At 39.6% G+C, this 27783-nt stretch overlaps 2 protein-coding genes across 6 annotated transcripts in view; one reads left to right on the forward strand and one right to left on the reverse strand.

Annotated features, from left to right (window-relative positions):
- FAM131B (family with sequence similarity 131 member B) overlaps positions 1-24885 on the forward strand; it is a 62968-nt gene extending 38083 nt beyond the window's left edge. For 3 of the 4 annotated variants that reach the window (XM_088138568.1, XM_088138566.1, XM_088138567.1), the window contains 4 exons: positions 4796-4889; positions 7041-7238; positions 8204-8347; positions 11127-24859. In XM_088138568.1, the coding sequence (XP_087994694.1) occupies positions 4796-4889; positions 7041-7238; positions 8204-8347; positions 11127-11722 (1032 nt within the window). In that variant the 3' untranslated portion in view covers positions 11723-24859. Of the gene's footprint in view, positions 1-4795; positions 4890-7040; positions 7239-8203; positions 8348-11126 lie in introns of all 4 variants that reach the window. The other variant, XR_015795781.1, reaches the window with a different exon arrangement.
- Positions 24880-27783, reverse strand: part of CLCN1 (chloride voltage-gated channel 1) — a 56013-nt gene continuing 53109 nt past the window's right edge. For both annotated transcript variants that reach the window (XM_088138563.1, XM_088138564.1), the window contains one exon: positions 24880-26690. In XM_088138563.1, the coding sequence (XP_087994689.1) occupies positions 26292-26690 (399 nt within the window). In that variant the 3' untranslated portion in view covers positions 24880-26291. The remainder of the gene's footprint in view (positions 26691-27783) is intronic.

Consider the following 27783-nt stretch of genomic DNA (forward strand, 5'->3'; position numbering starts at 1 on the left):
ACCCATCTTGCTTCTGATAAATTCTGGGTCATACCTTAGATTGAGCGTTTCCTGCTTCCAGTCCAACTGATAATTTATCTAGAAAAACAAATAATTGATCTGGATGCCAGCTGAACACATTGAAAATATGTGTGTTTCAAGGTCAAATTCCAATTAGCTAAACTTTCTGTCCATGGTCCCATATCATTCCCTGGAACAGACCCTCTCAGCAGCAGAAAATCCAATCTATGAGTGGGTGTTCAAAATCTGCATTCACTTTTAAATTAGATGGATGTGTGAATGAATGTTTATCTTGCTAGATGTTTTAAATATGCCTGCCTAGGCTCAAGGAGATGGGTTGATTTATATTACAAGCATGTTTATAAGATATTATGACTGTCATTTGCAAGCATAATCCAACAAATGTTCTATTTTAATGGGTCTATTACGAGAATGTATGATTGCCATGTTCCTTTCAGTTATTTAACTCTTTATGTTGCAGGATTCATTTTCCAGATTAATTTATTTACTTTCAAGCTTGCATCTCACCTGTTGAGTTGGTTGACCTGGTTCAGATGCTGAATATGGATTTTTCAAATCATGATTTGTTGAATAAGCCATAGTAACTTCATTTACTACATAATCCTACAAGCTGCAAATAAGAACTTGGTGATAGCAAGTGTTATCTTGGGATCTTTATCTGCCAAAAGAAGCTGTACATAGATCCAAAAGGCAACTTGTGGAACACTCAGTTCCATACGTTCTTTCCTGCTCCATTGTGCAACAACCTTCAGACACATGACAGCAGTTGAGACATCCCACAAAATCCTTTTTGCTCAAATTGTCATTGACAAGCCTATTTTAAACCATTTGTTTCATTCTGGTTTATCGACTGCATAGCATGGCTACTATAACTTTGTCTGCCTTTGGAAGACAAAATGCTTCTGAGATCCCTTTACTCTAGGCCTTCAGTATCAGCTCCAGCTAACCTCACTTCATCCTACTATTTTCATTCTGACTCTTTTTTATCTGAGTATTTTAAAATAATAATAATAATACAGACTTCATTGAAATTGTTCAGACTTTCCTAGTTCTGTAAACTGTGTGCATAGATGTGTACATATATACACACAATTCTGTAAAACCAGAACACAAAAATCGCCTTTGGAATTGCAAACTGCAACAAAAAGTACAACTGCAACTAAAGAAGTTAGGTCCTGTAGTCCTCATCACCAAAAAACGAAATATCCAGAAAAGAAAACTTATCTGGATTATCTGCAGTAATAGTTTTAGACTGGAATTCAAAATCATCAGATCAGTCTAATTCCGTGTTAACCACAGTATGCTATACTTGGACAACCACACATGGTAAAACAAGGACCACATGAATTGCTTCACCAAAAATCAGCCTCAAGAATACGCCAATGACAAATTATCTAAAAGGAAAAAAAGCAAAGAAGAAAGCAAAGATATGTCCCATTCTATATATCTACAAAGTGCACATATAAGTCTGTATTCTGTACATTCTTCAAGGAGGAGCACTTCTAATAATTGTATCTCATGTTCTATTAAGGAGAATTTGGGATTAAATGGGAGTTACCCATTCAGTTTTCTCACAAACTTCATATAAATTGCTTCGGAGCTGCTCAAAGGCATACAATAATATCCACATTATAACTAAGTGTAAATTTCTGTTCTTTAATGCTCTGATCACAATATTTATTAGGTGACCAATTATTTTTGTAGATGTATCTCCACATCTGCAGATAAGTATCAAATCCATAGTACATGCTAGAGTAATTACAGAATGTGTGCATAATACTGCCATTTTTATTTTAAAGGAAAAGTAGCTACAGAGCCCCAAACCAACACAGTTCTTCAACCAGTTTCTTTCTTGTGCTCGGCTCCTCTGTGTCCCCTCCACACCATTTGCAATAAATACCAAATTCAGGTACAAATGGCTAATGTAGAGTACGTGTATGGGGAGGGGATTTTCAGTAAGAAGGGAGAGCAGTTCAGGATTACGCTTTCTTACTGTTTGTATGGAAAATGTGGAAGGAAGTTTGGCTGGAGCATCTATGGTTCTGGAGGATCTTTACCCAATTTCAGCAGGTCTACAGTTCCTATATATATTTTCTCCTTTCATTTTATAATCACATGCCATATTCCTCAACGATAACGTTGAGTGTTTCCTTTCTGCAGCATTCAAAGATGAGAAGTAGGGGCAGACAAACAGTACTAAGTTATCAAGGCATGAGGTATGCTCTGTTACAGGGGAGTGCTCTACACTTCCCTCTGTAGAGCAGGGGAAGTGGTGACCTCAGTGCAGAGTTCCAGTAATCTAATTCTTTCCTTTATCATTCTGGCCTTTATACTGAATCAAAACGAGAAAGAAGGCTGGGCAAATCTTCACCTTTGAAAAATACTTTCTGACCTTGTCTACTCAGTATTATCTGCATCCAGATAGGATTAATCTTCTCTTATTCTTCACTACTCACTTAGACTAGCAATTTACAGCATTATCCAGATATTGCTGTTACGAAAGCCTGTCTCAGTTTATGATCTGCTGTCACGGTGATGGGGTATAACGTTATTAGTTGTTATGTTAGAAATGCTTTAAAGTACTTGGGAGTTTTACATACAGAACAGGGTCACCTTGATTTTTATTTATTTTCTGCCTTTTTAACCTTCTCATATAATATCTTACAAATTGCTGGCAAAACACATGCCAGCCAGTAACTTAGAACACCAGAGTAGGCCTAAAACTAATAATACCTTGCCTTACTATTAACTGGTCCAAATCGGAGTTGATGCCAATAAGTGAAAATGTGGCTACCCATCTATTTAAAGAATATCAATTCTGTATTTGTACCGAATCCATTAAATATTTAGGTATGTGCATACCTAAAGATATAACTCAGTTACATGTAATAGAATATGTAAAGAGGTTTCTTCAGATATGGATAGATTGGAGTCATTAACCTGACCCTGAATGTTCTCAAAATGAACGTTATTCCCAGATTAATTTATAGTCTGAGAGGAATTCCTGTTCAAATATCTGGAAAATATTTTCAGAAAATAAATTCTTTGTTTAGAAAAATTTTATGAGGTTCTTCAATTCTTTACAGAAAATGCAATTACCAATTAATGAAAGAGGATTCAGTTTTCCAAATCTGGAGCTATACCTTATTACCTTATACCAAGCTTACCTATTGTCAAGTATTCAATACTAGGAGCCAACAATTGGTGTTAATTCTGCAATTTGGGCAACCTTGAAATATATATATAAAGCACCTTTGGTTGGATGGACAGTATTAGGATCTAAATACAGTAGAACTCTAGTATCTCTGGAAACAATTATGTCAGTCAGAAAGCTATGGAATGGAATGTCTAATAAAAAAAAGATTCAGTCCTTTTTGCCATGCTAAATTGACTTTATGGGCAACCCAACATTAAAAATTGGGAAAAGTATGGTGATATGGAAAAATTGAATGGAAGCAGGGATATTGATTTTGGATCAATTGATAGATGATGAAGATGAATTTTTAACATATTCTGTGTTAAGAGATAAATATCATCTATCAGATGTAACCCAATAGCAATATTTACAGTTACAGCATTTAGTAACAACACTGTTTGGACCAGCAGCATTTTCAGCTTCTGAGACACCTGTGATACTAGAACAACTTGTTAAATCGTTTAAAACTAAAAAACCTATTATACTTTTAATAGATATTTGCTATCAATAAATCAGTTTGATATGCAGATGCTAAAAGATGAGTGGAATAAAGAATTAGAGGTTCCTATATTGCCCAGACAATGGGGGAGTGTCTTAACTTCTATAGCAAGAGTGTAAGTGGACCTTAAACTACAACTTATACAGCAAAAAATAATATTTAGAATTTAGTGGACTCCACTACATCTGTATAGAAAAGGATTGTCAAAAACAGTGTTTTGTTGGAGATGTAATAAGGACAATGCTTCTTTAAAACATATGTTTTTTACAGTGTCCTATATTTACTAAGCTTTGAGAGAAAGTAGTGGACTATATAAACGTGACTGTGTGACAAAAACTAAAATTCTCAGAGGATAATATTCTTTTGAATTACATAGCTAGCCCATGGAATTTGACAACTGGACAACGTAAATGGATTCTCCATCCCCTTACTATGGCTAAAAGCCTGATATTGGAGCATTGGAAAGATAAATGTATGGCCATATTCACTCAATGGATTGAAGACCTAATTACTCTTACCACCTATAAGCAGATTGCCTATAGACGTAGTCTTTGTATGGATAAGTATAATGAAATATGGGACTCATTTCTGTAAACTACAGTAGGTTAAATAAAAAAGCATGATACTTATATAAATGTATTAGAAATAAATATATGCTTGCATAATGTTTGTATTAGAAAATTATATATAGAATTGTGACTGTTTCCTGTATTGTTGTAACAACATATTATACTTTATATATATTTTTTTTCTGTTGTATTCTTTTCACTTATTTCTTTTTTAAGCACTTGTTATATATTTTTATTTGATAATGTATGTATTTTTGTGTTTTGTTCCCTTTTTTTCTTTTTCTGTTATTTTAAAAGCAATAAAAAAATAAAAAAATTCCTTGCCTCAGAAAGTTTTTTATCTGTCAAAAATTCATGTAGGATTTCTACAGTTATTATTATTTTTTTCTTCTTCTTTGTTCCTTCTATTTTAGATTTATTTTTCTTGTTTTCTTAGAAATTCTGATCAGAATACCTCCTGCGCCTTTCCTTTATCTCATGTTTTATTTCTTGGTATGACCCGTCTTTCAGCTCTCCATGGAAGATACAACCTCAATTCTTCCCAAACTGAAACGAAACTCAAATGCATATGGGATTGGAGCTCTTGCTAAGTCATCTTTATCCGGTGAGGATCTCAAACCTTTGAATCTGAAGTCCTTGTATTTCTTAGTGACCTGGGCTTGATCTACTTTTTGCCCTAACTCCAAATCTTTCTGAAATAATGGGGGTAAAAAGAAACCTTTGGTAACTTCATTACCTATCCAAAATCCAGGCCTCATCATTTTTAGAAAGTCCTGAAGATGTATTTATTCTTTTCAGCTTTTTCATGAGAGGGTTGGGTGGATAATTCTGGGCTTAGCTGCAGTTGTATTTTGTTTTTAGTACTGGCTGGTCTTAGTATTGTTTTGATGCTGTGATTTTTGCCTTTTATCAGTGTTTGCTATTTTGTTATTGTATGTATGTATTCCATGTGATTTTATTACAGTGGTACCTCGGGATACGAACGCCTCTACTAACGAACTTTTCAGGTTACGACCAGCTCCGGCCGCAAAAATTTACCTCGATGTGCGAACTCCGCCTCGGGGTACGGCCATTTTTCCGCCCTGACATGTGGTCCGCGGCCATTTTTCCGCCCCTGACATGTGGTCCGCGGCCATTTTCCCGCGGCGCGGTGCGGCGCCTGGCCGTTTTCCTGCCACACGGCGTGGCGCCTGGCCGCTCTCCTGCCGCGCCGCACCCGGCCTTTTTCCTGCCACGCCGTGCCCGGCCGTTCTCCCGCTGCACTGTGCCGCGCCACGCCCGGCCTTTTTCCCGCTGCGCCGCGTGGCGCCTGGCCGTTCTCCCGCCCCTGACGCGTGGTCTGCGGACGCCAGAACAGATTAACGGTAATTACATTGAACCTTATGGGAAAATTTGCTTCGGGGTGCGACCAAATTCGGAGGGCGGAACGCATTAACTGGATTTACATTGAACCCTATGAGGAAATTTGCGTCGGGTTACGACCAACTCGGGATACACCAAGAGTCACGGAATGGATTAAGTTCGTATCCCGAGGTACCACTGTATATATGAAGCCTTAGGAAGGATTCTGTCCTTAAAAACTTCCTGGAAGTCTTTTAAATGACATAATTTTCTATTCAATTTGCACATAGTAATTAGAGAAAAAGGAAAGAATTATACCAAGGAAGATTCACAAAATTAAAGAAATTCTATAAATCTGTTAAAAGCTTCTGAAAATTGTAGTTATAACAAGGAAAGGAAGCAAATGTTAGAATTAACTAACTTTAATCTTTCATGGTTGAAAACACTCTGAAAATAGACCACCCTGTTTTTATTGACAATCAATACATTACAATTAGTATATTTAACTTGTGATGAATGAATAGTAAATTATATCATTTCATGTTGTTGCCTATTACAGTTTTCATAAGCTTTTTGATTTGGTGGGGAATCTGTAATAGATAGAAAAATTAGTTACAAGAATCCCTGTTCCATGAGGAGCAAAGGTTGGGGAATAGCTTGCTGAAATCACACTTTGTTTAACTGTAATAACAGTTAAGATATTTCTTTATGGAGTACATAGATCCATTTCGTGATGTATCTCATTCAATTCTGTAATCACCATTAGGCGATGTCAATGACCCATTTTTCAAATGTTTTAGGACCAAACTAGGTACATGTAAGTTTAACTCTTTCTCCATCCTGTGGTGCTCCAGTCAAAAACCCACTCCAGATCTGCTCTTGTATGCATCAGGAGAGAAACTACTATAGGTGCCAATGGGAACCCCTCTCCTTGGGCATAGAGCAACTCTACAAACACAGGAGGGTTGGGTAGGGATAGAAAATTATTTCTAGGAGAACCATGAGGGCACTTCCTGAGCACTACAATCTTGATTTTACTCCCCATAACAGCTTTTTATTTTTCTGAGAAAGCACATTGCTTATGCACAATTATTATCATATTTGGATGGCTGTTTATAATCCATTACACATATTGTTATATTGTGGCCCCAATTAGCCTCTTGATGTTCAGCCCAGATTCTCCTCCACAATGACAAATAATTGTATTGTTCAGATAAAAAGATGGTAAAGCAATTCAGTTTTGGAGTTGCATGGCACATATTTTCTTACCTTTATGGGAATCTCCTGCAATTGTAGAGCAATTATGTTGGGCCAGGAAGAGAGAACGAAGTAGACCTGCCTTAGGTTGCCATGACAGATTGCTCTGGAGCTGTATAATAGCCCCTCTTTGTTTTATTAATGTCTGGCGCCTTAGGGATATCCCGCAGCATGAAGGATCACGTCACCAAGCCCACTGCCATGGGGCAGGGTCGTGTTGCACACATGATTGAGTGGCAGGGCTGGGGCAAAGGCAGCAGCCAGCAGCAACAACATACTCATGAGACAGTACGCAAGGACGCAGATGCTTACTCTGACCTGAGTGATGGAGAGAAAGAGGCCCGATTCCTTGCAGGTATGTTACCACTCTTCTGTGTGTGAACAGTTCTAGGTAGAAAAGGAGGAAGAGGAAGGTAAGTGGGAAACAATGGTTTTCCTAGATTTGTGGAATCACATGAATATTCTTCGATGATGATGATGATGGTTGCACAATCAGCCAGATGTTTAGACTGGATTTGGCATTTTTATCCATCTGTCGAGTCCTTCCCAAGGACCTGGAATAAGCAGATGCTGTTGTTTGAGGGTGTTAAAGGTATTGTCACAGGATATAAGTTGTTGTTGTTGTTATTTCACTAGAATTAACTGGATCTATTTATTCTCAACATGGGTTCTCTTTGGATTGCATAGGTAGACCGAGGGTGTTCAGATGTTTAACATAATGATTTCTGATCTGCTCCTTTTGCATTTGAAGCAGTGTGAAAATAGTCCAAGGGTTATCTCAGAGAAGATAGGGATACACTTATACTGGAGTGGATCTGGACCCATTCAAAATCTCTCAGTATAGATTAGTAATACTTTTTCACTACCTTATTCTCTGGGCACAAATAAACCACATAAAGATTTCAGTAGAAAATGATTCTACTCTTTTCCCTCCTTAAATATTATAGATCATATTTCTGGGTCTAATATCATGTATGGTTTTACTATGTAATTCTGTACTCCTATTCCATATTTTTAGCAACTTTCAAATTTTGCTGAATGCTTAGGGATTCATTCATTCATGGGATTTATTCCTGTCCCATTTGAATATGTACTTATATGCATGAGGCAGCCATTCTGATATAGAATTATCCATTCAAAATATAAAATTTCAGGATCTGGATGGGAATTTTGAGGCAAGATATTGATCAGGATATTGGACAGTGAGACAGTGAAGAGAAAGACAGTGAAGCAGCAGATGTATGGGGTTATTGGCAGGTGGAAGAAAGGAATGAGTTTGCATTGCTGACATTCACTCTTTTCTGTCTTATGGTAATTCAGGGGTGATGGAACAGTTTGCCATCTCAGAAGCCACTCTGATGGCCTGGTCTTCTATGGATGGTGAGGATGTAAGTGTCAATTCCAACCAGGAAAATCAAGCTGGCAACTACAATGAAAACTACCAAGAGATGATGGAGAATCCAGGTGAGCATTTATTTTCGTCTTAGGCTTCCAGGAGATGGACACAGAGCTATAGGGAGATGGGTAGTTTTCTGACAAGTCAGAGGAGGCGAAGGCTGTACTGACTGGGGAAGCATACCAGTCTTGGTTATCCTGTTGTCATCTTTCTATTTATTTGTGCAGTAGAATGGCTGAGAATGTGAGCCCTAAGCTAGAAAGGTCCAGTTTTAAATGTTTTATCAGCACTGGACACAGTAAATAATGTTACTGTGTTAAAGTTTAATATTGTTGAAGTTTAGTGTTGTTAAAGCCCTTGTCAGCCTTAACCCCCTCTGCAATGTCAGAAAGATAATAATGGCCCACGTTATAAGGTTATTGTAGCCATTACTCAGTTAATATATCTAAATCAATGAACACTTTAAACCACAACTCGTATTCTGTATTATATTATTTCCTCTACTTTCATTATTTGTCCCTAATGCCACCTGGTAGGTCTCTGTGTTCCTAAAGCTTTGGAGAATGTAGGTCAAATTTGTGTCTAGACCATATTGCTTCAGAATACAAATGGGGGCTGATGGTATTCAATGGAAGTCCTCCAGATTGGCTCAAAATCTCTTTCAATAGCAAACTGGGATGTTACTAGCCTAGCCTTCTCTCTGGCATACTAATTGTCAACAAGCTGATGATATTTATTTGAAGAAGAGCATTCGGGATGGTGAACCCTTCTACTTGTAAGGTACAGCTATTCTATAGTGTCTGGGCATGCCCACATTCCAGTCAAAATATGTACAGTTTGCATACATACATACACACAGCAAGTTGATATGTACATTCATAAAGTTCAAGAAATTTACAAATATGTGTTTACATGTAATGCCACATACTAGTTATCCACATATAACAAATCTGTCTGTAAAGAGATTTCTGAGGGATAGCTAAATCTCCTTTAGCATTCCTTCCTTTCCCAGGATAAACAGGTGGCAGAATATTGTAACCATTATTAATTGATGATTTCTTTATTACTAAAGAAATAAGCAATGAATAAACTGTAGAAATAGAAGGTTTTGAATCTTGAATCTTTTAACTTTTTTAAAAAACACAAGCAAATCTCATATCACTGCCATTATATTACACAAAAAGAAGTCCTAACTTATTCCATGAGTACTGCATAGGACTTGGCTCTCTTGAAAACTGCTAGTTCAAGCTAAATCATTATAAAGTATGAACAATTTAGTTATATATTGCTTTTAAGAATTGTATCTATACACCAAAAGTACTACTATAATACTTCATCAAGTAAATAAAATGCTGTGAAAAAAAAAACTATCAACAGTTTAATAAGGATGGTTAAAGGGAAGGAAATAAGGAGCATATTTGGGGTAAAGGTAGCATTTAATTTAAGTCTTAGAACAATACAAAAATAGGATAGGATGGAATCCAGGAGTGTACAACTTCAATCCAAGAATGTACAATGCTTGAGGGCATCGTGTCGCCTGTGAAGCTTCCCACTGCAAGGCCACTTTTGATTTTCTTTCTTCCTTCTGCCCATCCTTCCTTTATTTTATTATTTTTACATTTTATTTTTCATTCATTCATTCCATTTTTTTACTCAACCCAATTGAGAGACCCTCAGCGGGTCACAATCATGCTATTAAAATGCCCATTGTATAATACATAGTAAATAAACGATAATGGAACTATAAAAAACTATAGAAAATCGTAGAAAGAATAAACAAAAGGCAAAGGAAAAAGACGGTGTCATTTAAGAATCAAAGACTCTCTTACACAATTGTGTTTTAAATAATTTTTTAAAATCTAGTAAGGAAGGAGCTGGTCAAATTTCAGGGGGAAGGAGTTTTAGTAATGCCTAAAATCTTGCCTCCCCCCAAATATAGTGCAGTATTTCCTTTATCAGTAGAGGATGAAATGATACCAAGAGTCTAAAGAGATGGAATAGCAAGTGAAAGAGAAGTTATCAGGATAGGTAGGAGCAAAAGCTGTTTCTCTTAGTTTGGAGTGGGGAGGCTTGGGGGAAATACAACCGGCCAATACGAGTTTTGCAGCAAAAATTCTTTAAAAAAGGATGCAATTTACCCATTACATCCCTACCTCAAAAATGGAAAAAAGATTTTAAAAACTAAAAAAAAAAAAAAACCCTCTGGGGCCAAAAACATTTGCTGCATGTGGTGTGTGACTTGCAATTTTTGCACTCCTGGATTAGGGCAGAGCCGGAATGCAATTTTGATCTTAGTCTTTCACTCCCTAGCCTCCGAGTTGCTGCAGGATGATGGTTGTATGAGTGATATATTTGGTAGCAGTTTGGCGTCCTCCGTTGCCTTCTCTGGTAATCAGATCTTTTTCCTCTCTCGGATCTTTTAGTTTTGTTTAGGATCACTGAAAAAAAAGTCTGAAGACATCCTAGAACCTCCTAGGGCAGCTCCCTGGAGCCCAATAGGTTACGGCTCAATCCAGGCATCTACATTTCATAAACGCATAAAATGAATATGTATTCTCAATCCATATTCACTTGATCTGTACACTGGATTAATAAGGATTCTAGTACCTGGGTATAAATCATGAATACGGTGAATCTAACAGTTGTATAAATAACAATACTAAGGGATGTTCATTGTAAAATGTGTCCTCTCACAATCTCCTCAGGCAACTGCTGAGCAAGCATGCCTTCCTGACACGTAATCTTCTTGCTTAAACCTTTCCTATGTCTTCTTCACTTCTGCCTTTTCTGATTCTCCTTTCTCTCTCTCTCTCATTTTTATTCTTCTCTTCCTACCTCCTTGTGCAGATCACCTGGCCCAGGTGCAGTATGACAGCTGGCCTCACTCTTACGTCTCACAAGGCATGTACTGCCTGGGTTCATCTGACGCTTGGGAAACCAGTGATCAGTCCCTCATTGCTTCCCCAGCTGCTGGCTCTTACCTCGGCCAGAACTTTGAGGAGTCCCAGTCTAACCTACAGGAAAGTGTTTTGATCCAGAACAACCTTATCCAGCAGCACCAACTGTTGCAAATGCAACAGCAGCAGCAGCAGCAGCAACACCAGCAAATGCAACAGGCTGTGTTCCCAAATACTGGCCTTGTAGATGTATGGCCAGCTCAGACAGCTCCTAGTGGTGATGATAGTGCTGGCAATGGGGGGAATGCAGAATCCAGCACTCTTGTGGGAGTTCACACAGAGGAGGAAGGGAACCCCTTGCTGGAGAAAGCACCCCTGTTGAACAAGAAACCCTCTCCAGAGGAGGACGATGTTGTATGCCGGGATCTGGAGTCCCTTTCACCCAGAGAGGAGGCGGAGCCTGCTGCCCTTAGCCGCAAGGTCTCTGATGTTACATCATCCGGAGTTCAGTCCTTTGATGAGGAAGAAGGTGAAACCAACAACTGATGCTGGCTGTTGAAAAATCTTTGACAATATGCATGGGAAACACGGGTGGGGGAAAGTGTCAGGGAAGCCCCTCTCCAGCTCCTCAGTTCCCCATATCTCAATTCCCCAGGCTCCCCAGTTCCCCATAGCACACTTGTTTGTCCTTAGATTTATGGAAAGGTAAGCCAAGGACCAAAGTGCTGGGCATTGCTAAATCCCCCTCTCCTCCTGCACACATTAGGCTGAACTTTTAAGACCTACTGCCCAGAAAGCTCAGGGAATGCAAGATAGTGGCATCAGGTGAACATTGCGAACAGTGGGAGCAAGTTATGCTGGTATCAAGAGCATGTTTTGTGAGGCTGATTCAATCAACGCAGCCTCTGTGAAAATGCTGCTCCAGTCTGGCTCTTGGAACCTGGTGGAACAATAATAGGGAGAGAGGGATGCTTTTTAGATACATTTGCAACAAAAAAGGCAGGCCTCATCAAGAAGTCTCCTTACGGAAGTGAGGTGCTATTTGGAGAGAAGCTTTCATTTGAGGCCTAGAGGACCATGAAGTAAAGGGCATGGATCCAAACTGTACCCCAGGACCAGGAGTGGGACTTTAGGGGTAGTGACTACTCCATGATAAAACTGAGCTGCTCTGAGTCCAGTTCAAACCTCATTCTTCAGCACGTGTGCATGTATTGCCGCTGAAAGCCGCCTTGTGCACCCACCCTCTGTTAACTTTGCCTATCTGGGGGCTGGAGAGGGTTTTCCCCCTCTATTTATTATTGGGCACTGCATGTAGGGTAGGGAAAAGGGAGAGGGGGGTCATCTGCCAATCTTATAATTTATGCAGACATGGAGTTCATTCTTTCCATTGTACACAGGGAAGACAAGACAAAGAAAAGCAAACACATAACACAGATTAACTTTTTACCTTAGTTTTCCTCTGTTTTTCTCCTAAATGTTTGTGTTGTAACAGTTCTTTTGGGCAGTGGCCATCAGAGGGAATGGGCTGGTGCCACCTAGTGTAAGGTAATACTCCTTTCCTAGGCTCACAAGTTCCTCTGAAATGCCAAAAGATTGCAAAGTTGAGACTGGGCCAAGAGTAATTCTCTACTGTTCCCATTCATTTTTCTTTCTTCTAGGATTTTTTGTTCTGTTGACAGTGTAAATATTTGTAATGCCTCAGCTCAGTCAGGAATAAGAAAACAGTAAGTGGCGCATTCTTCTCATTTTTACAAGATGAGTTTTTTTGGGAGGTGGGAGATGAATGCTAAGTCTTGTGGCCCATAAAGTTTGATCTCAAGTTATCCCTTCTTCTCAGTTATTGGTTTGTCTTGGCAGATCGAAATTAGCACTATAAAGCCTAATTTTTAATACTGTATTCTCTCACCATTGTTTGTCAGAAACAAACAATGGAAGAAAATAATAACATGGGAAAAAAATGGCCAGAACCAACGAAAAAGTTTGTGGTCATCACTAAAGTGGCAGAAATAAGGGCACTGCCATAAAAGGTGACCCTAAGTTGTCTGATAAGAAGACACCCGCAGCTAATAGCCTTTTCCCTGCTCTTCTCTGGAAGTACTCCATGCCTGAACCATTCATTCTGTTTACCTGAAATTCCAATGTGGCTTGCAACTAATCTGTTTTCTCTGGGTCTGCTGGCTACAAAATTGAAGAGTAAATCACACAGCAATGCTTTGTTTATTCAGATCTAGGACCCTTTGTGTAGAGAAAGAGGAAAAAATGTTGGGTCCAGAAGGTACTTGGGTTTGCATTCAGATGTCTTCAGCAAGAGGGAACTGAAGTGCCCCCACCCTTTGGATGAAGAATTGAGGGGAGCTCCCATTCGTATATTTCAACAACCAAGAGACACTGTCTTCCCCTTTACTGTACCTTCCTGGAGAACATTTTCATCATAATAGACAAGCGGTCAGGCAAAAATAATCAAAGCAAATGCATGAAAGAAAAGCCTTTTGTCACCCTTCTTTTCCTTGTCGCCATTTCCTTACTCTTCCTGGCTCCTTGGGTGGGGAGGCTGCTCAACCTCTGAGCCTTTGAGAGCCAACCTCTCTTTTAAAATATGTTTACATGCTACAGTGCCAACCTCTGAAGGCTAAGAGGGTTGGATACAGAACTGCTCTGAATATGAGGGCAACACCTCGTGTTCTTGCATTTTTTTCTTAAATTGCTGCATTCTGGCTATCAGTCAGTTGTGGGAAATTCTCCCAGCAATGATGCAGAACCATGAAGAGTGCAGAGTGTGCATCTCTGCAAATGAAGAATGAATGAAATTCCTGTTACCCCAACATCATCAAGCCTTCAGGATAACCAGAAAGCTTTGAGATGTTTCCAGTATTGTGATGGGGGCGGGTGGAGATTCAGGCGGCCTGTTTCTCCTTTCCTCCAAACCATTATGCTCTATGTGCCTATCCAGGACCAGGACTAAACCTGGATGTTTACGGTAATTTGTTTCTGTGTAAATGTATCCTGCTTTCATCTTGGCGCTCACAGAACTTGATATAAGTGGCTCATCTTGTTTAGATACCTTATTTTATTGTCTGTCTTTTTTAAAGAAAATGTAAGCAACATGCATTTGATAATACCACGTATCACAAATGTTTGAGAGATGTATATTTTTCTCAGTCGAAAAGATGGTAGAGAGGGTCACATTGCATGGAAATCAGTAAAGAAACAACAAGAGAATAGAAGGCTAGTTTTGTGTTTATAGAACTGGGAATAGGACTGAACATTGGGTACAATTGGAATAGAGAACCACAACTCTATTGTAGATTTCTATAACTGATTACTGGAAAGTTCTACCAAACAAAGATATCATATTTTCTTTTAAATTGTAGAATTCCTGGAGAAGGTTTATAACTAAATAGAATTGTTTGAGATATGAAACTCCGTTTACCTTCCCCATCCCCCAAAGGAATCTTGCCTTTTTCAATATCTTTCCAATTGTTTCCTATATTTAAGTGTGCTGATGGTTCTGCCCCTATAACTTACATAAGCAGAGAAAAAGTTACTGGGTTATACTTGGCCCCAGATGAGAAAAATCCTTCAGCTTCACTCATTTGTTGTATAGCATTCCAAACCCTAAAAGATTAAGGCTCTCATTTTATTGGACAAAAAAAAAAACCCCAGAATGGCTGTATTGATCTATTCATACAACAATAAAGCACATCCGTGTGACACCTTCAAAACTAACGACAAATGTGATCTCAGCTGCTATGCAAGGTCAGGTAAGGTTCACTGACCTGAATGGAAGCAGCTCAAAGTGATTCCTGGTATAAATGCATTAGTAGCAGCTAATTAAAGATACAAATAATATTAACATAAGATGGAACTACCTATGCTAGGGCAGATCTGCATCTTTGAATGTATTGTGGTCAGAAAGATGCAATCAGGAAAGCTGGGGATGATTTTTATTTTCCTTAGCAGAAAACCAGCAGGTAACAGCAGGATAATGCATCCACCTTTACCATGTTATAGGCAGGTTTATTTCTGGTCTTGGAGCCTGGCTGAGAGAAAAACAGCTGGGGAAGAGCTCTGGGAAAAAAGGGCAGTCGAAGAAAGATTACAGCCCCATGCTTCAGCCTGCTCCTCTCAGCTCCCCAATTCTACTGCCTTGTTGTTATCTATCAGCAACCTGTGTCTGAAGACCCCATCCCCAAATGTAATTCTACCACAGAATGCTAAGAAGAAAAAAAACATCTTGGTCTATGAGTGCTGCGTTTATTAACTCTCAATGATTTGACATTAGTGTGGTCATGTTCAGAAATGTCGTGTTTTGTACATGCATCACATTTGAAATGTGCATGCATTTATTTTTATTTGCTTGGTTTCTTCTTAAAAACAGGAAAGCAGAATGAAACCATGCAATTCAGATACACTGTTCAGCTATTATAGATAGCAACTATGTTTTGTACGTCTCCAAACTGATAGCCAGTGAACTCCTAACTGAAGGATACTAGAGGGGATGAATAGCTTTGTGCTATTAACAGGGGTAAGATACTGTTGTCAGAGGCCTGGAGGTTTATGCCAGGGATGAGGCAGAAGTTGTTAGCCTGAAATGCTTAGCGTCCTCATCACTGGCTGTACTTCCAGGAGCTACACTTCAACTGCATATGGAGGACTTTAGGTTCCCTCCTATTCCTGGCTTATGTACATGAACAATGACACCCCTCTTATAGAGGGCTACTCATGAAACCATTAGGAATATCCAGGTTTTTTTTAAAATGAAGTAAGATCTGGCCTTGGATTTCCTTGACACACTTTGGGGGGGATTCTCTGAAGCCATTTTTAACCATCTGCTGCAACTTCCTGATCTTTTGCATGAATGCAGCAGTACAATCATAGTTAGCAAATAGTGTATTTTATACTACTCACTAAATAATTCACTCTGATGCAATATTGCAGTGCTTACCTTGTGGCATGAATGCTAGCTAGCTTTATTCCAAGATATTTGAGCAGCTTTACAGAAGTATTTTGAATGGGTAATCAAGGGATTGCCAGAAAGTTTTGGAGGAAACGTTCTATAAATGTCTGTCACAAAGAATGGTGCTGGCCCCAAGGCCTTCTTGTGCCCCCAACAGCAGAAATGCAGTTCCTCTCTCTGTTCAGAGCTCAGAAGTCTGCCAAGCGGGAGAACCCTGCTTGTCCTTGCCTGTGAGCTTTAATTCCCCCTCCTTACTCATTTCTCAACTGCTAGAAGAACGGAAAGATGAAATCACAAGGGATGACATCACAGCACTGGGAGCATAGCAATAGGTTCTACGGTATTTGCTGGGGGCTTGCTCTTCACAAGATGAAAGAAGAGAAGAGGACATTTTGGAATTAACCAGGGATGAAAGAAAAAATGTCCTTGCACCTTGAGGGCCAATTCCCCCCTTAATTTAGTGCAGCAATTGTTAGGGGGACTTTGAATTTGACTAGAACAATGTGGGGAAGCCCCTTAAACCGTTTCTTACAGAATTATTCCACTCATAGGGGAAACACAAGTCTTGTGAGGGGAGAAATAGTTGTAGGAGCTGATTTTTAGCAAACCAGTAGCCCATGAGGAAGAGTAAAGCATTGTCTCCTCCCATTTTTAATAAAGTCAAAGCTCTGCAGCTGCATTAAAAAAAAGTCAGACACTTTATGTGCCTCCTGTATCATGCCTAGTCAGTGCCTAAGAGTCTTACGTGCATCATTCGCGTTTTCCCACTTCTCACCTGAGCAGATGTGGCTAACTACTTCTGCCCTATTCTTTTTTTCCCCCTTGAATAAAACATCTAGGTGTATATCAAAATCACCAGGGTACATATGAAAATAGGACTTCTCTGCAAAAGGCTGTAAGAATCTTGCTTAAATATTAATATCCTGCCTTCCAAGACATTATTACAGTGGGTTATGTGCCTAATAGTTAAATATATTAACACAAGCACATTTAAAAAGTCACAGTAGTGAGACGGGCAGCTATATAAATTTAATAAATAAGTAAATAGTGAAGTGGAAAACAGCAAAGCTGAGGAAAGAACTAGATTAGAGAAGTTAAACCAAGAGACATGTTCCAAGGTGAGCATTCCTGTATCCTAGTCAAGTGTCTCAGCCCTATTGGATTTCAGCTCCCATCATCCTCAGCCAACTTATCTGCCTCTCTTTAGGAACAAGTCCTAGCATTAAAACTTGTAGAATTAGTCTTTCTTAAAATAAGCTTGCTTAGAATGGTGTCTCTATTTGAATGTAAGAGAGGGCCTTGTCCTGTGTTGCTCCAGGCTGTAGAGGAAAGCATTCACGAGAGAAGGGCAATGTTTCTGAATATTTCAGAGTTCAGAAGCAAAGCCATCACCCCTTTGAAACCTGTTACATTCCTGAATTGCCTCCCACCCAAATCAGGCTAGTTTCTCTCCTTGTTTACAAGGTCTTAAGTGGCAATGGAGACATTTCCCCCTCTTCAACACCCTCCCAAATATATTGAAATGGGCTCTGAAAATGTCAGCCCCCCTCCAGTGACCTCACACCCACAACCTCTACAGCCCTCAGGCAGGGCAGAAATCACAGTGTGGTCCTCAGGCCATCATCATTCTTAGCCTCTCGATTCCTCTAGTTCCTTGGGCAGTTAAAACAGAATGGTAATTTTCATGTCAGACCAACAAATTAGGAAATGAGTTAGCTGTTGTGGAAACTTACTCAATTTCAGCTTGGTGATTTGGGTTATGCTCAAATCACAAATAAGCACAGTTTGAGTATTTCTTTCCTTCATTCCTGCATACAGCCTCTCCACAGAGCCTGAAGGGAAGAGGAGCATGAGAAGCAATGTATTTTCTTTCTTAGGCAGGCCTAAAATAGTGGCATTAGGGGGATGGTGGTGGTCAAAAAACTCAAGATGGCGATCATGACCACGATATTGAAGTTCTGTCCCTTTGTACATGATTGCGATATACAAGGGGCTGGGCTTCAATCACATGGTCATGATTGCCATCTTGACTTTTTTGACACATACCACCCCCACCATGGACTCCCCTGCCTAAAACCTGCCTGTTTTAGAGTACTTTGTTATTCCATTGCTGATTAATTGTTTCTTACTTTATTTGCATTTCTCCATTTCAAGAAATCTATTTATTTATGCAACATATAGCCTCCCTTTCCTTCAGGAGCTCACGGTGGTGGACATAGCAGTCTTGTCTTCAGTTTTTTCCTACCCAAACTCTGCAAGGTAGATTGGGCTGAGAGAAAGTGATTGGCTCAAGTCACCCCATGAGCTTCTTTGACAGATGAAGGGTCCTCCAGCAGGAGACCTGATCCTCCAGCACCTTAACCACTACACCACGCTAGTTTTTAGACCAGTCCAGACAATGACAGATATTTTTTCCATAGGGCAGGAATAAAACAAGAGAAACATGGGCTCTACGAAGAACTAGTGTGATCCATGCATTTATATTATGTATTAAATTATCCTGTAAAAACCTACTGAGAAGATGGTTAGTGACTCAATTTATTACTTCTTTGGCTATTTTCAAGGAGATTGAAGTCAATCCCTCAACCATATTTCACTTAAGAATGTTTCAGCCATCTAGCAAATAGAGAAGAAGATGGCACACAAGTGCAGACAATTGAGCTGTAAAAATAGACTTACGTTGTTCTTGAATGTCACCAAGTTACTTCTGATGCCAGGGAGTTTGCTGATTTCATTATAGCCCCTAGTGATAAGTCATTATCTGCCTGTATTTACCTACTGCCCATAAGAAGAGAACAGAATTGGAGGGACTCATTCTGGAACAAACTCTCACACAAGCACTTGTTTTCTTTTACATATATATATGAGAGGTTTTATTTTGATGCCTCACCTTGGGCAGCAAAATATCTTCAGCAGGTTCTGCTGAAAGTGTTCTCCTTGTGACTGAATCTCTCAAGGTAACGAAGAAAAGATAGTTGAAGCAGTGATGGAAAAGCTGCATTTGCTCTGCTTGTTGCTTGATGCCTTTTCATTTTAAATCATCCCCATCTTGTTTTGTGGGTGATGCTGTCAAATATACTCAGCCCCCCTGCCTGGATTTCATTACATAGCAAAGCTGTATCTAGAGTGTACCGTTTTAGATTGCTGAGGGTGGGGGAAACCTAGGTTTGAATGCTCCTCTATGCAAAATAATTCTCAGCAGTATGCGTGGGGGGGTGATCAGGGGTAAGATATTCTAGGCCAGGTTTCCATCTAATGCTCGTTTTCTGTGCACAAATAATTATCTGAATGAAGGAATATTCTAATTGCATGAACCCAAGTTATAATCTGAAGTGCATGAGAGGCTTAGTGGTGAAGCAACCAGAAAGAGTATTTTAAATGAAATCAAAATTTATTTTAATTAACTCAGTTTTTTCCCACATATTCCAGTCCAGGCACACTTGTAGTGTATTTCTTTAGACATTACACTACTGTACATATTTCAGTATGGCACTTTCAAATCCTTTTTCTTTAAATGTCATACCCATAGATGTCCGAGTTTTGTCCCTAATTCTGTATGGGCAATTATCAAGTTTGGGTGTTAATTTACTGTTATTTCTAGCAACTGTAAAATGTCTGAGAGACAGAAATCATTTTTTGAATATAATACTGTACTTTTTAATATTTCTCCAGTTCATTTGGTGCTGTGCATGAAGTGGTGGAGCTATCCTCCAAGCTAGAAAATGAGCCTCAAAAAAGTAATTTTCCAACCAGAAGGGACTTTTTAAAAAAGGAAAAGCTCTTTATGGTGGTGGATAAGCTTGAGAGTAGAACACGGTACGATAAATATAGGAGCTGTGAAAAAGAGAGCAATAGTGGCTAGTGTAATTGAACCATATTTAAAGAAACCAAAGGTTTGGGGCTTTAAAAAAAAAAAAAGATTAAACTGGTTTTGCATTGCAGGGAAGTTTATAAAGAGAGACCAGTCTTAAGACTTTCCCCAGTTCTGAATTTCTGAAGAAGGGACAGATAGTTTTCTTCCCATCTTTAGAGGATGGCATTCATTGAGGACTGTAACTTTCCAGGGAAGGAATGGGAGGAAAAGCAGGAGAAGAAGTGGGATTACAAAAATAACCCTCTCACCTCCTTCAGTCCTAGGGCACTCGAGCCAACAAAACCAGATTTGCCTTTGGTCTTCCAACTCCAAAACATCTTTGCTTAATTTATTTTTTTTTTTTTGGTTATTCTGCGCATGTTTTTGATAATGTGACTTACGAGAATATATATTCTCTCTCTCTCAATATATATACATATATCTTTTGTGCACACATACACATGTGTGTGTGTGCCTGTGTGTAACTATATCTATAGGTATAAAAATTATATGGCGTTTCATGCCTGGTTATGGTTAATAGCCATTGAGGAAAAGAGAGCGTTGCCTGGAAGGGCATGTAAGAACCTCATCAAGTTAATGTTATTAAACAGCACGTGGTTTTGCCATTGTGGTTGGTGGAAGTGTGTTTTATTTCTGTTGGGAAGTTCCTCCAGAAGGACTGTGCAGTCTCAGAAAAGGAGATCCACCGTAAAACAGGGCGCTAAACAAGAGAAAAGACTTGCACTTGGAGGCTGAACATGCACCAAAGACATAGATTCCCATGTGCTAAGTATCACAGTATGAACAGACAAAGCATCCATTCTTCTCCACTCTGTTAGAAGGAGCCCTCATAGTTAGTATCCGGCACACATTTGGATTGAGGAGTAGCCAAATATTGCTGGAAATGCAGAGTTTTCACTGACAATTGCAGCCATCCATCCGGTTCATCTCCTCCTCCATAATGTCTATGGCAGACCATTTCAAACTTTTCCAGGCCAAGAAATTTTCCTGGAATCCCTGATCAAGAGGCAAAGCTTCAGTGATAGAAAAATCGGATGCATTTGAGTGAACTTCTTTTTTGCCCCGAGTTTCTCGCAAAATCCCATCAAGTTCTCAAGGATGGAACACAGTTTGAAAAACCTGAGTCTAGACTATAGGGCTTACTTCAGGTCATGATTAACCTTGCATCTCCATTAGCCATTCTGACCAGGATAACAGACCTATAATCCAATGAAACTGCTGTGCACTGGCTTAGTGAAAGTCACTGTAACCTGTGGTAAATTTTAATTTTTTTTATGGAGGGAGTCAAAAGGAAATAGAAATACAGCTGCCATTTGTGGCAGTAGTTATGTTTATAGAGATGCCTGTTTCAATCCTTTCAGTGTAATTCTGCATTAATTACAAAGAGTTGAATGAAAGTTGTGTCCTTAGCCAAGTGAACATATCCTTTAAAGTATGGCAAGGCTTCATGTTCGTCATTTAATTTTAAATGTACTGGTGACCGTGTAAGAAGAAAAAACAGCTTCTCTCCCCCACCCCATTATCCTCAGATACTATCTGATACAAATGAAATATGGAGCTATTGCTAGGTGGTATCTACTAATCTACTGCTAGGAGGTAGTCCATTGTTTAGAGAGCTACTTGCCTGGAGTAGCCAGACCATCAGACTTGCATCTTTCTCACATCCACTCAAAAAACAATTCCAGTACGTTCACCAACAAATGGTGAGGGGAAAATGGAGTCTGTAAAATAACAAAATGATCCCCAAAAGGAGGACCATCTTGAAATAGCAAATACACATAGACCTCGCTTACTGACCATTCGAAGTTACGACTGTGCTGAAAAAATAACTTTATGATCAATGCCTGCATTTATGACCCTCGCAGCGTCCCTCAGTCACGTGATTGCTATTACCATCAGTACGTGTTGTCCTGTGCCTCACCTGTTGTTTTTCTTTTTCTTCCTCTTTGCACAGCGGGGAGATTGGAGAGGAAGTGGTTACAAGAGAGTAAGTGGGCACACAGTGTAGAATACACATAGAAAGCAATGTAGTGGCGCCAGCAGCCATGAGCATGCTACACAAACAGCCCAATGTATTCCCCATTGTGTGCCTGCTTACTTTCTTGTAATCCCTTCCTCTCCAGTCTCTCTGCTCTGTGGAAGAGGGGGGTCGAAGGACAAAAACAAGCAATTTCTGTAGGCAGTCTCTCCTCTGCATGAACCATTCCCCCCACCTTGCAGAATGATTGGAGAGGAAGGGATTACAAGAGAGTAAGCAGGTACACAATGGGTAATACAGTACACTGTTTGCATAGCATGCTCACGACTGCCGGCACCAGCTCATTGCTTTTGATGTGTATTCTCCATTGTGTGCCTGCTGACTCTCTTGTAATCCCTTCCTCTCCAATGAATGTAATACAAACAATTTCCTTCTTGCTAATTATCTCAGCACTGAGGTGAGCATTCCAAAGGGTGGGGGAGTAGGGAAAAGGAAAGCACAGTCACAGTCACATGGTTTCCCACTTAGCAACTGCTTAATTTAACGACAAAGCTGCCAGTCCCAATTGTGGTCGCTAAATGAGGACTACCTGTAAATAGATCAAGAGCAAGTTTCCAGAAAAACAAGGCTGTGGCATCATCAACTAGGCCTCTGAAGACTGCAAACTCTTGCTGACACGAATGGTGGGAAATCTCAGAAATACCAGTGGCAGATAGAGATATAATTTAAGTTATGGCATCTCTTCAGAATTTTGGTCTAGAAACCAATACTGTATGTCTATGCACTTTTCTCGGTGCTCTCATGGTCCCTGCCCCATTTGACTTTTCTTTTCCAGAAATATGTTTGTGCACACATCTGCACGAAGTTGATGTGCTACAAAGCACCAGCCTCCAGAATAACTTGTATTTCTAAGATTGTCTATAAAATCAAAGAATGGATGTTTCATCTTTCTGCTTTATTTGAAGTCTACTTACCAGCCCAGAAAGGACCACCAAGGTAAGTTTACTCCAGTAGAAGAGTAAACAGTGTCTTTCCAGACTAGAAGATTATGGAATTTAGTAATGGCCGTTACTAAAGAAAGTGTACTCCTAGCCTTGGAACAAAATACAAACATCCTCAGAATACATTAATATCCCTAGGCAAAGCAAAATATAATTGGTACTTCTGAAGAACGTGAGCAGATACCGTATGCAGTTGCTTGTATTTGTCTTTGCTTCCTCTCTCTAATTAATGGTAGGCTGGAGAAGCTGTTAGAATTTCTACTCTCTACCTCGGTTTCTACTCTCACTCCCTCGGTTTCATATTAATGAAATTCTTCTTCACATCTAATGATGTCATGGCATCTAGTCTCTCTGTGCATTTTTTTTAACAGATGACTGTTGCACCTGTCCTCTAGCTACAATCTGAAGCAGTATAAGCCAAACAGAAGATTTACCACCCCAGTAAAAATGTGGCCAAAATAAATTAGTGTTCTATTTAGATAAAGTAATAGGTACAGACCCATATGTTGCAGCCTGTGATGTGGGAGAAGCAGTAGAAGCTGGAGGTGGGGAGGGGGGAAAAGAATAATAATTTTTGTGCTTTTGACTGAACGTGCCCTGTTTATTGCTTGGCTGGGAACAGGCCCTGTTTGCATTCTCATCTGATATTGCAGGCTATTGTGCCGATGCATATGAGTGACAGAATCAAAATTCAGTGTTTTACATCCACAGACCTATCCATTTTGGCTCAGATATGGAAAAAGGAAAAGAACTGGCACAGATTTGCCTCATGTACCTAATATGTGTCCAGAACTCTGGGTATTGTTAAAGTATGATTATGAAGAGCCAGTATTCCTCTGGCGACACTCATAGAAATCAACACCAAAATGGATATACCAACAAATTGTGTGTTTGTTGAAAGAATGATTAAACATTGATTAGATAAAGCTGATCTGCAATTAGTCTGTCTTGGGTAGGCACTTTGGGACATGACTGTCAAATTGCCTCAAAACGCTCAGACGTTGACAGGATTCCTCCCCCCCAAAAAAAACTGTCCAACATGGTTCTGACAAACCTGGGGAGAGTATTTCCCAGATATAAGATATAATGCTAAAATCCGCCACAGGAGGGATTGCCACCTTATTTCCTTTATCAGATCTACTAACAACTACATGGAAGGTTGAAGTTCAGTGAATGATGGCAATCTGATGATGGAAAACGTCCATTTACCATATCTGACTATTGACTGATGTGAAAACAACAGGTGATGCTGCCAAGTCTAAGAAACTTCCATTGCACAGCTATATTAAAAATGTTCAATCTCTTCTCTAAATATATGATCCTGGTTTTAACTTGACACTAACCTGGCACTATTCTGCTTGGAATAATGTGCTTATTTCCCTGAGAAACTCTATCTATTTATTTTACAAGGACTAAATTTTAATCTCTTTTACATTGGTGAATTGAGTTGGCAAGCCAGGCCCCTCACACCTGAGCCAAAAAACCAAAAATGTTTTTCTCCATTTGGTAGACCAAAGCTTGCTCAGGAGCACCAGTTCAAATAATTAACATATTTGTACTGAGTGTGGTTGGTGATACAAAGGGCTGAGTACAAAAAGACTTACAGTCTGAGAGCTATGGCTGCAACAGGAACAGATTATAGTTGCAAAAGGCTAGGTTAAGCAAGGACTTTTTTGTTTTGGTTGTATGGAGTATGCTTCCAATCTGTTATTGAACTGGATTAAGAGTCATTCATTGTTTAGTTGTGTTTGTTATTTCTTACAGAATGCTCGACACCATCCTCCTCCTAGCAATTCCTTTGGGAAGAGTCAGTGTTGTTAGACTGGTACAAAAGGTAAAAAAAGACTTGTATAAAAGTTGTACAAAGAAGAAATGCAGATGTACCCTTAGAAATGCCAACCCATCTTTCATTTACTGATGCTGCTTCTCAACACATCAATTTCTTCCCACACCAATTATTAACCCCAACCACAAATATGTTTATGTTTAAGACAGTGTTTGTAGAAATTTCCTTCAAGTAATAACAATAACATAATAGGACATTTAAGATGTAAGTAGTAGCTATTCAGCCTTAACTTGAACCCTTGGATCATCAGCATTCATATGATTTCACTGACGTTCTCTTTCTGGTTTGGTTCTTGTTTTTCAAAGTCTTCAATCAAACAGTAAAGTTTTGACTGAGGTGCATCACTTCAAGTAGAATTGAAGGCTTATGAATGCGTCTGCATAGGTAAGGTGGAGAACTATATGGATAACAGCAGTTACTTTACTATTACTTGTTTTTCATCATTGATATCCTCAATAAAGAATGAGACTTGTTTCTAACATGTTTAACCCCAGCAACAAATATCATAGGAACATTTCAAAACAAGGGAGATTTTTAGGACAAAGATGACACCAGAAATTAGTAGAAAGCCCATATTTAGGCTATCATGACAAGATGAAAAGGATCTGTGACGGGCAGTGAAGCAGTGTCACATGTGGAACATAGATTGAAGCTTATTTCGAAGGAAAGTGCATTGCAAAAAAGGTAAAAAGGTGTGTGAAGCATTTTGTCTCATTCTGGTTTTGTTTACAAACTGGGTTGCGTTCTCTACATTTGGACTGAGCCTGGGCTGAATCCTCTGATCCTTCTTCAGATTAGAACACATCAAAGGGATTAGGATGGCCACACGTAATGGTATGTGGGAATGACCTTGGGAGACAAGAGGAAGAGCCACAGACTGGACAACTGGCATGTAAGAGAGAATTCAGCCCACAGAAGGAAGAAGGGCATGGGAAACATTTCAGAAGGGACCCTCCCTAGATTCCTGGCAAGTAAAAGGAAAGGAGGGGAGAAATACTTTCAGTCTTGCAAGATTCTGTTAATGCAACCTTACAATAAAGATAGAGCTGGTACTCCTGGTTGTGCTTCTTGTCTGGACTACACCACAGGGCTAACACCATGGCATGCTGACAGATGATATAAGTGGTAGGTTTATCTGAAGTAAACTGCAAATTTTGTCAATGAATATCTCCCTGTAGACAATGGGGCCCTACTGCATGCCTCACACAGAGGTCATAATCAAAGGATGCAAAACTGGAGGATATAAACCAGGATCCTTCCACCCATTTGCTTTTCATTTCTTTCTTTCTTGCATCCCACTGAAAATGGCAGAAGGAAAGCCAGTCCACACAGCCAAAGTTCTCTAGCATGAATTATCTTTCACTAAGACCAGAGAAGCAGCTCACAAGCCTTTCCTGGAAATGCAAGTATGGTGGGAGGATTGTGCTGAAGGACAAGGTAAACTTCTTCCAAGGTACAATTATAGTGGCACATCCTTATCATCCTTATCATCCTCTTCCAGGTTTCTGGAGCGCACCTTAAGGTCCTTGAGTATGTCTGAGATGTTCTCAGCAGCTGGGCCAGAAACTTCTGTGTCCTCCGGTTTCATATCAGCAGCTGAGACAGAGAGCATCCCTTTCCTTTGACTGGGGAGGGAAGATTGTTGTGAGAAAGGAGAACCAGGGTCCACTGAGTTCTCTGGTCCTGAGTCCACTGCAGATTCCCCAGGGACTGTATGACTGTTCTCTTTGCTCCACATCTGTGTAGCCCAATTGGTCTGCTCTTTGTTGCCTGAAGTCTGAGTGGCATCACGGAAACTTGCAAGAGGAGGACGAAGTTGGACCCCAGTACTTGTAGAACCCTCAATGGCTTTCTGGAGCTGAGAGTTTGAGACACACAGAATTAACCAGGAAGTTGCACAAGAGTACTCCTCTTCCATCAAAATAGTTTCTGTAGACCAGAAGGGGCAACCATTTTCAGCCTAAGGACCACATTTTTTGGTCTCTGCTTGGTGTGCCTAGTCACATCATGACATCACCAAAGTAGGCAAGGCCAAAAACCTTTTAATCCCCTTTTCTTTTCTGCATTTAAAACATTCATTTTCTAGACTGCTACAGCCATATGAGTCTCATCAGTGTACACAAAGCATAATTTGGGAAAAAATTGTTAGAGTTAATACTTTCCATAGGAAAATGTGGTCAGATTTTGGGGAGGGGAGATCTTAAGGGTCACACTAGCTGCTTTAACTCTGCAAAGCTTAAGGCACCCATTTTGCCTCTTAAATATCAAAAATGCAAAAAGATCCAAAATTTTCAGCCATGTTCAATATATGGGGCATTGGAGGCCTCAAATGGGCTGCTGGGGGTGGAGGGTGTGCAGCCCACAGGTGCCCAGTCCTGCCATATACTCAGACAGGACTTAAATAATCCCAATATAATATTTACTATTCTGTGCCATTTTTGTCCTTTGTAAAGGGAGAAAATAAGTAAATGAGATCCACATCAGTCAGAAGTGCCTAAATTCTCAAGGAGAAAAAATGCCTGATTATGATTATCTTTATAGTACAGTAGGTTCCCTCCCCCCCCCCCCCCCCAACTAGATGTCTTTAAGTAGTCCTGGCTGGAAATTTGGAGAGGCGCTGAAAATAACTATTCTATGAAAATACTGAGAAGCACATCTACATGAAAGAAGTGGCTTAATAGCCATTCTCTCCTCCCTGGGGAACAATCTTCCTATGTAGGAGATAGCAAAAAAAAAAAAATCACAAACCCAAAGTTTCCAAGATCCTTAGGAGAAAGACAAAGTCATGGGAGTTAACATGTATAAAACCAACTCAAGCCCACAACCATACCCTAATTTCTCCTCTTCTGGAAGAGGCCACAATTGGCTTCCTAACCAATAAAGTCAAAATAGACTAAAGATAATTTTTCTACAGAGAGTTAAAAGGGTTTAAAGATGGATTATTCTTGTCA

This window comes from Python bivittatus, unplaced genomic scaffold (assembly GCF_059951505.1).
Source record: "Python bivittatus isolate LINGU-HERP-01145 unplaced genomic scaffold, Pbiv_v1 ctg000270_np1212, whole genome shotgun sequence".
In the NCBI taxonomy this organism is placed as follows: Eukaryota; Metazoa; Chordata; class Lepidosauria; order Squamata; family Pythonidae; genus Python; species Python bivittatus.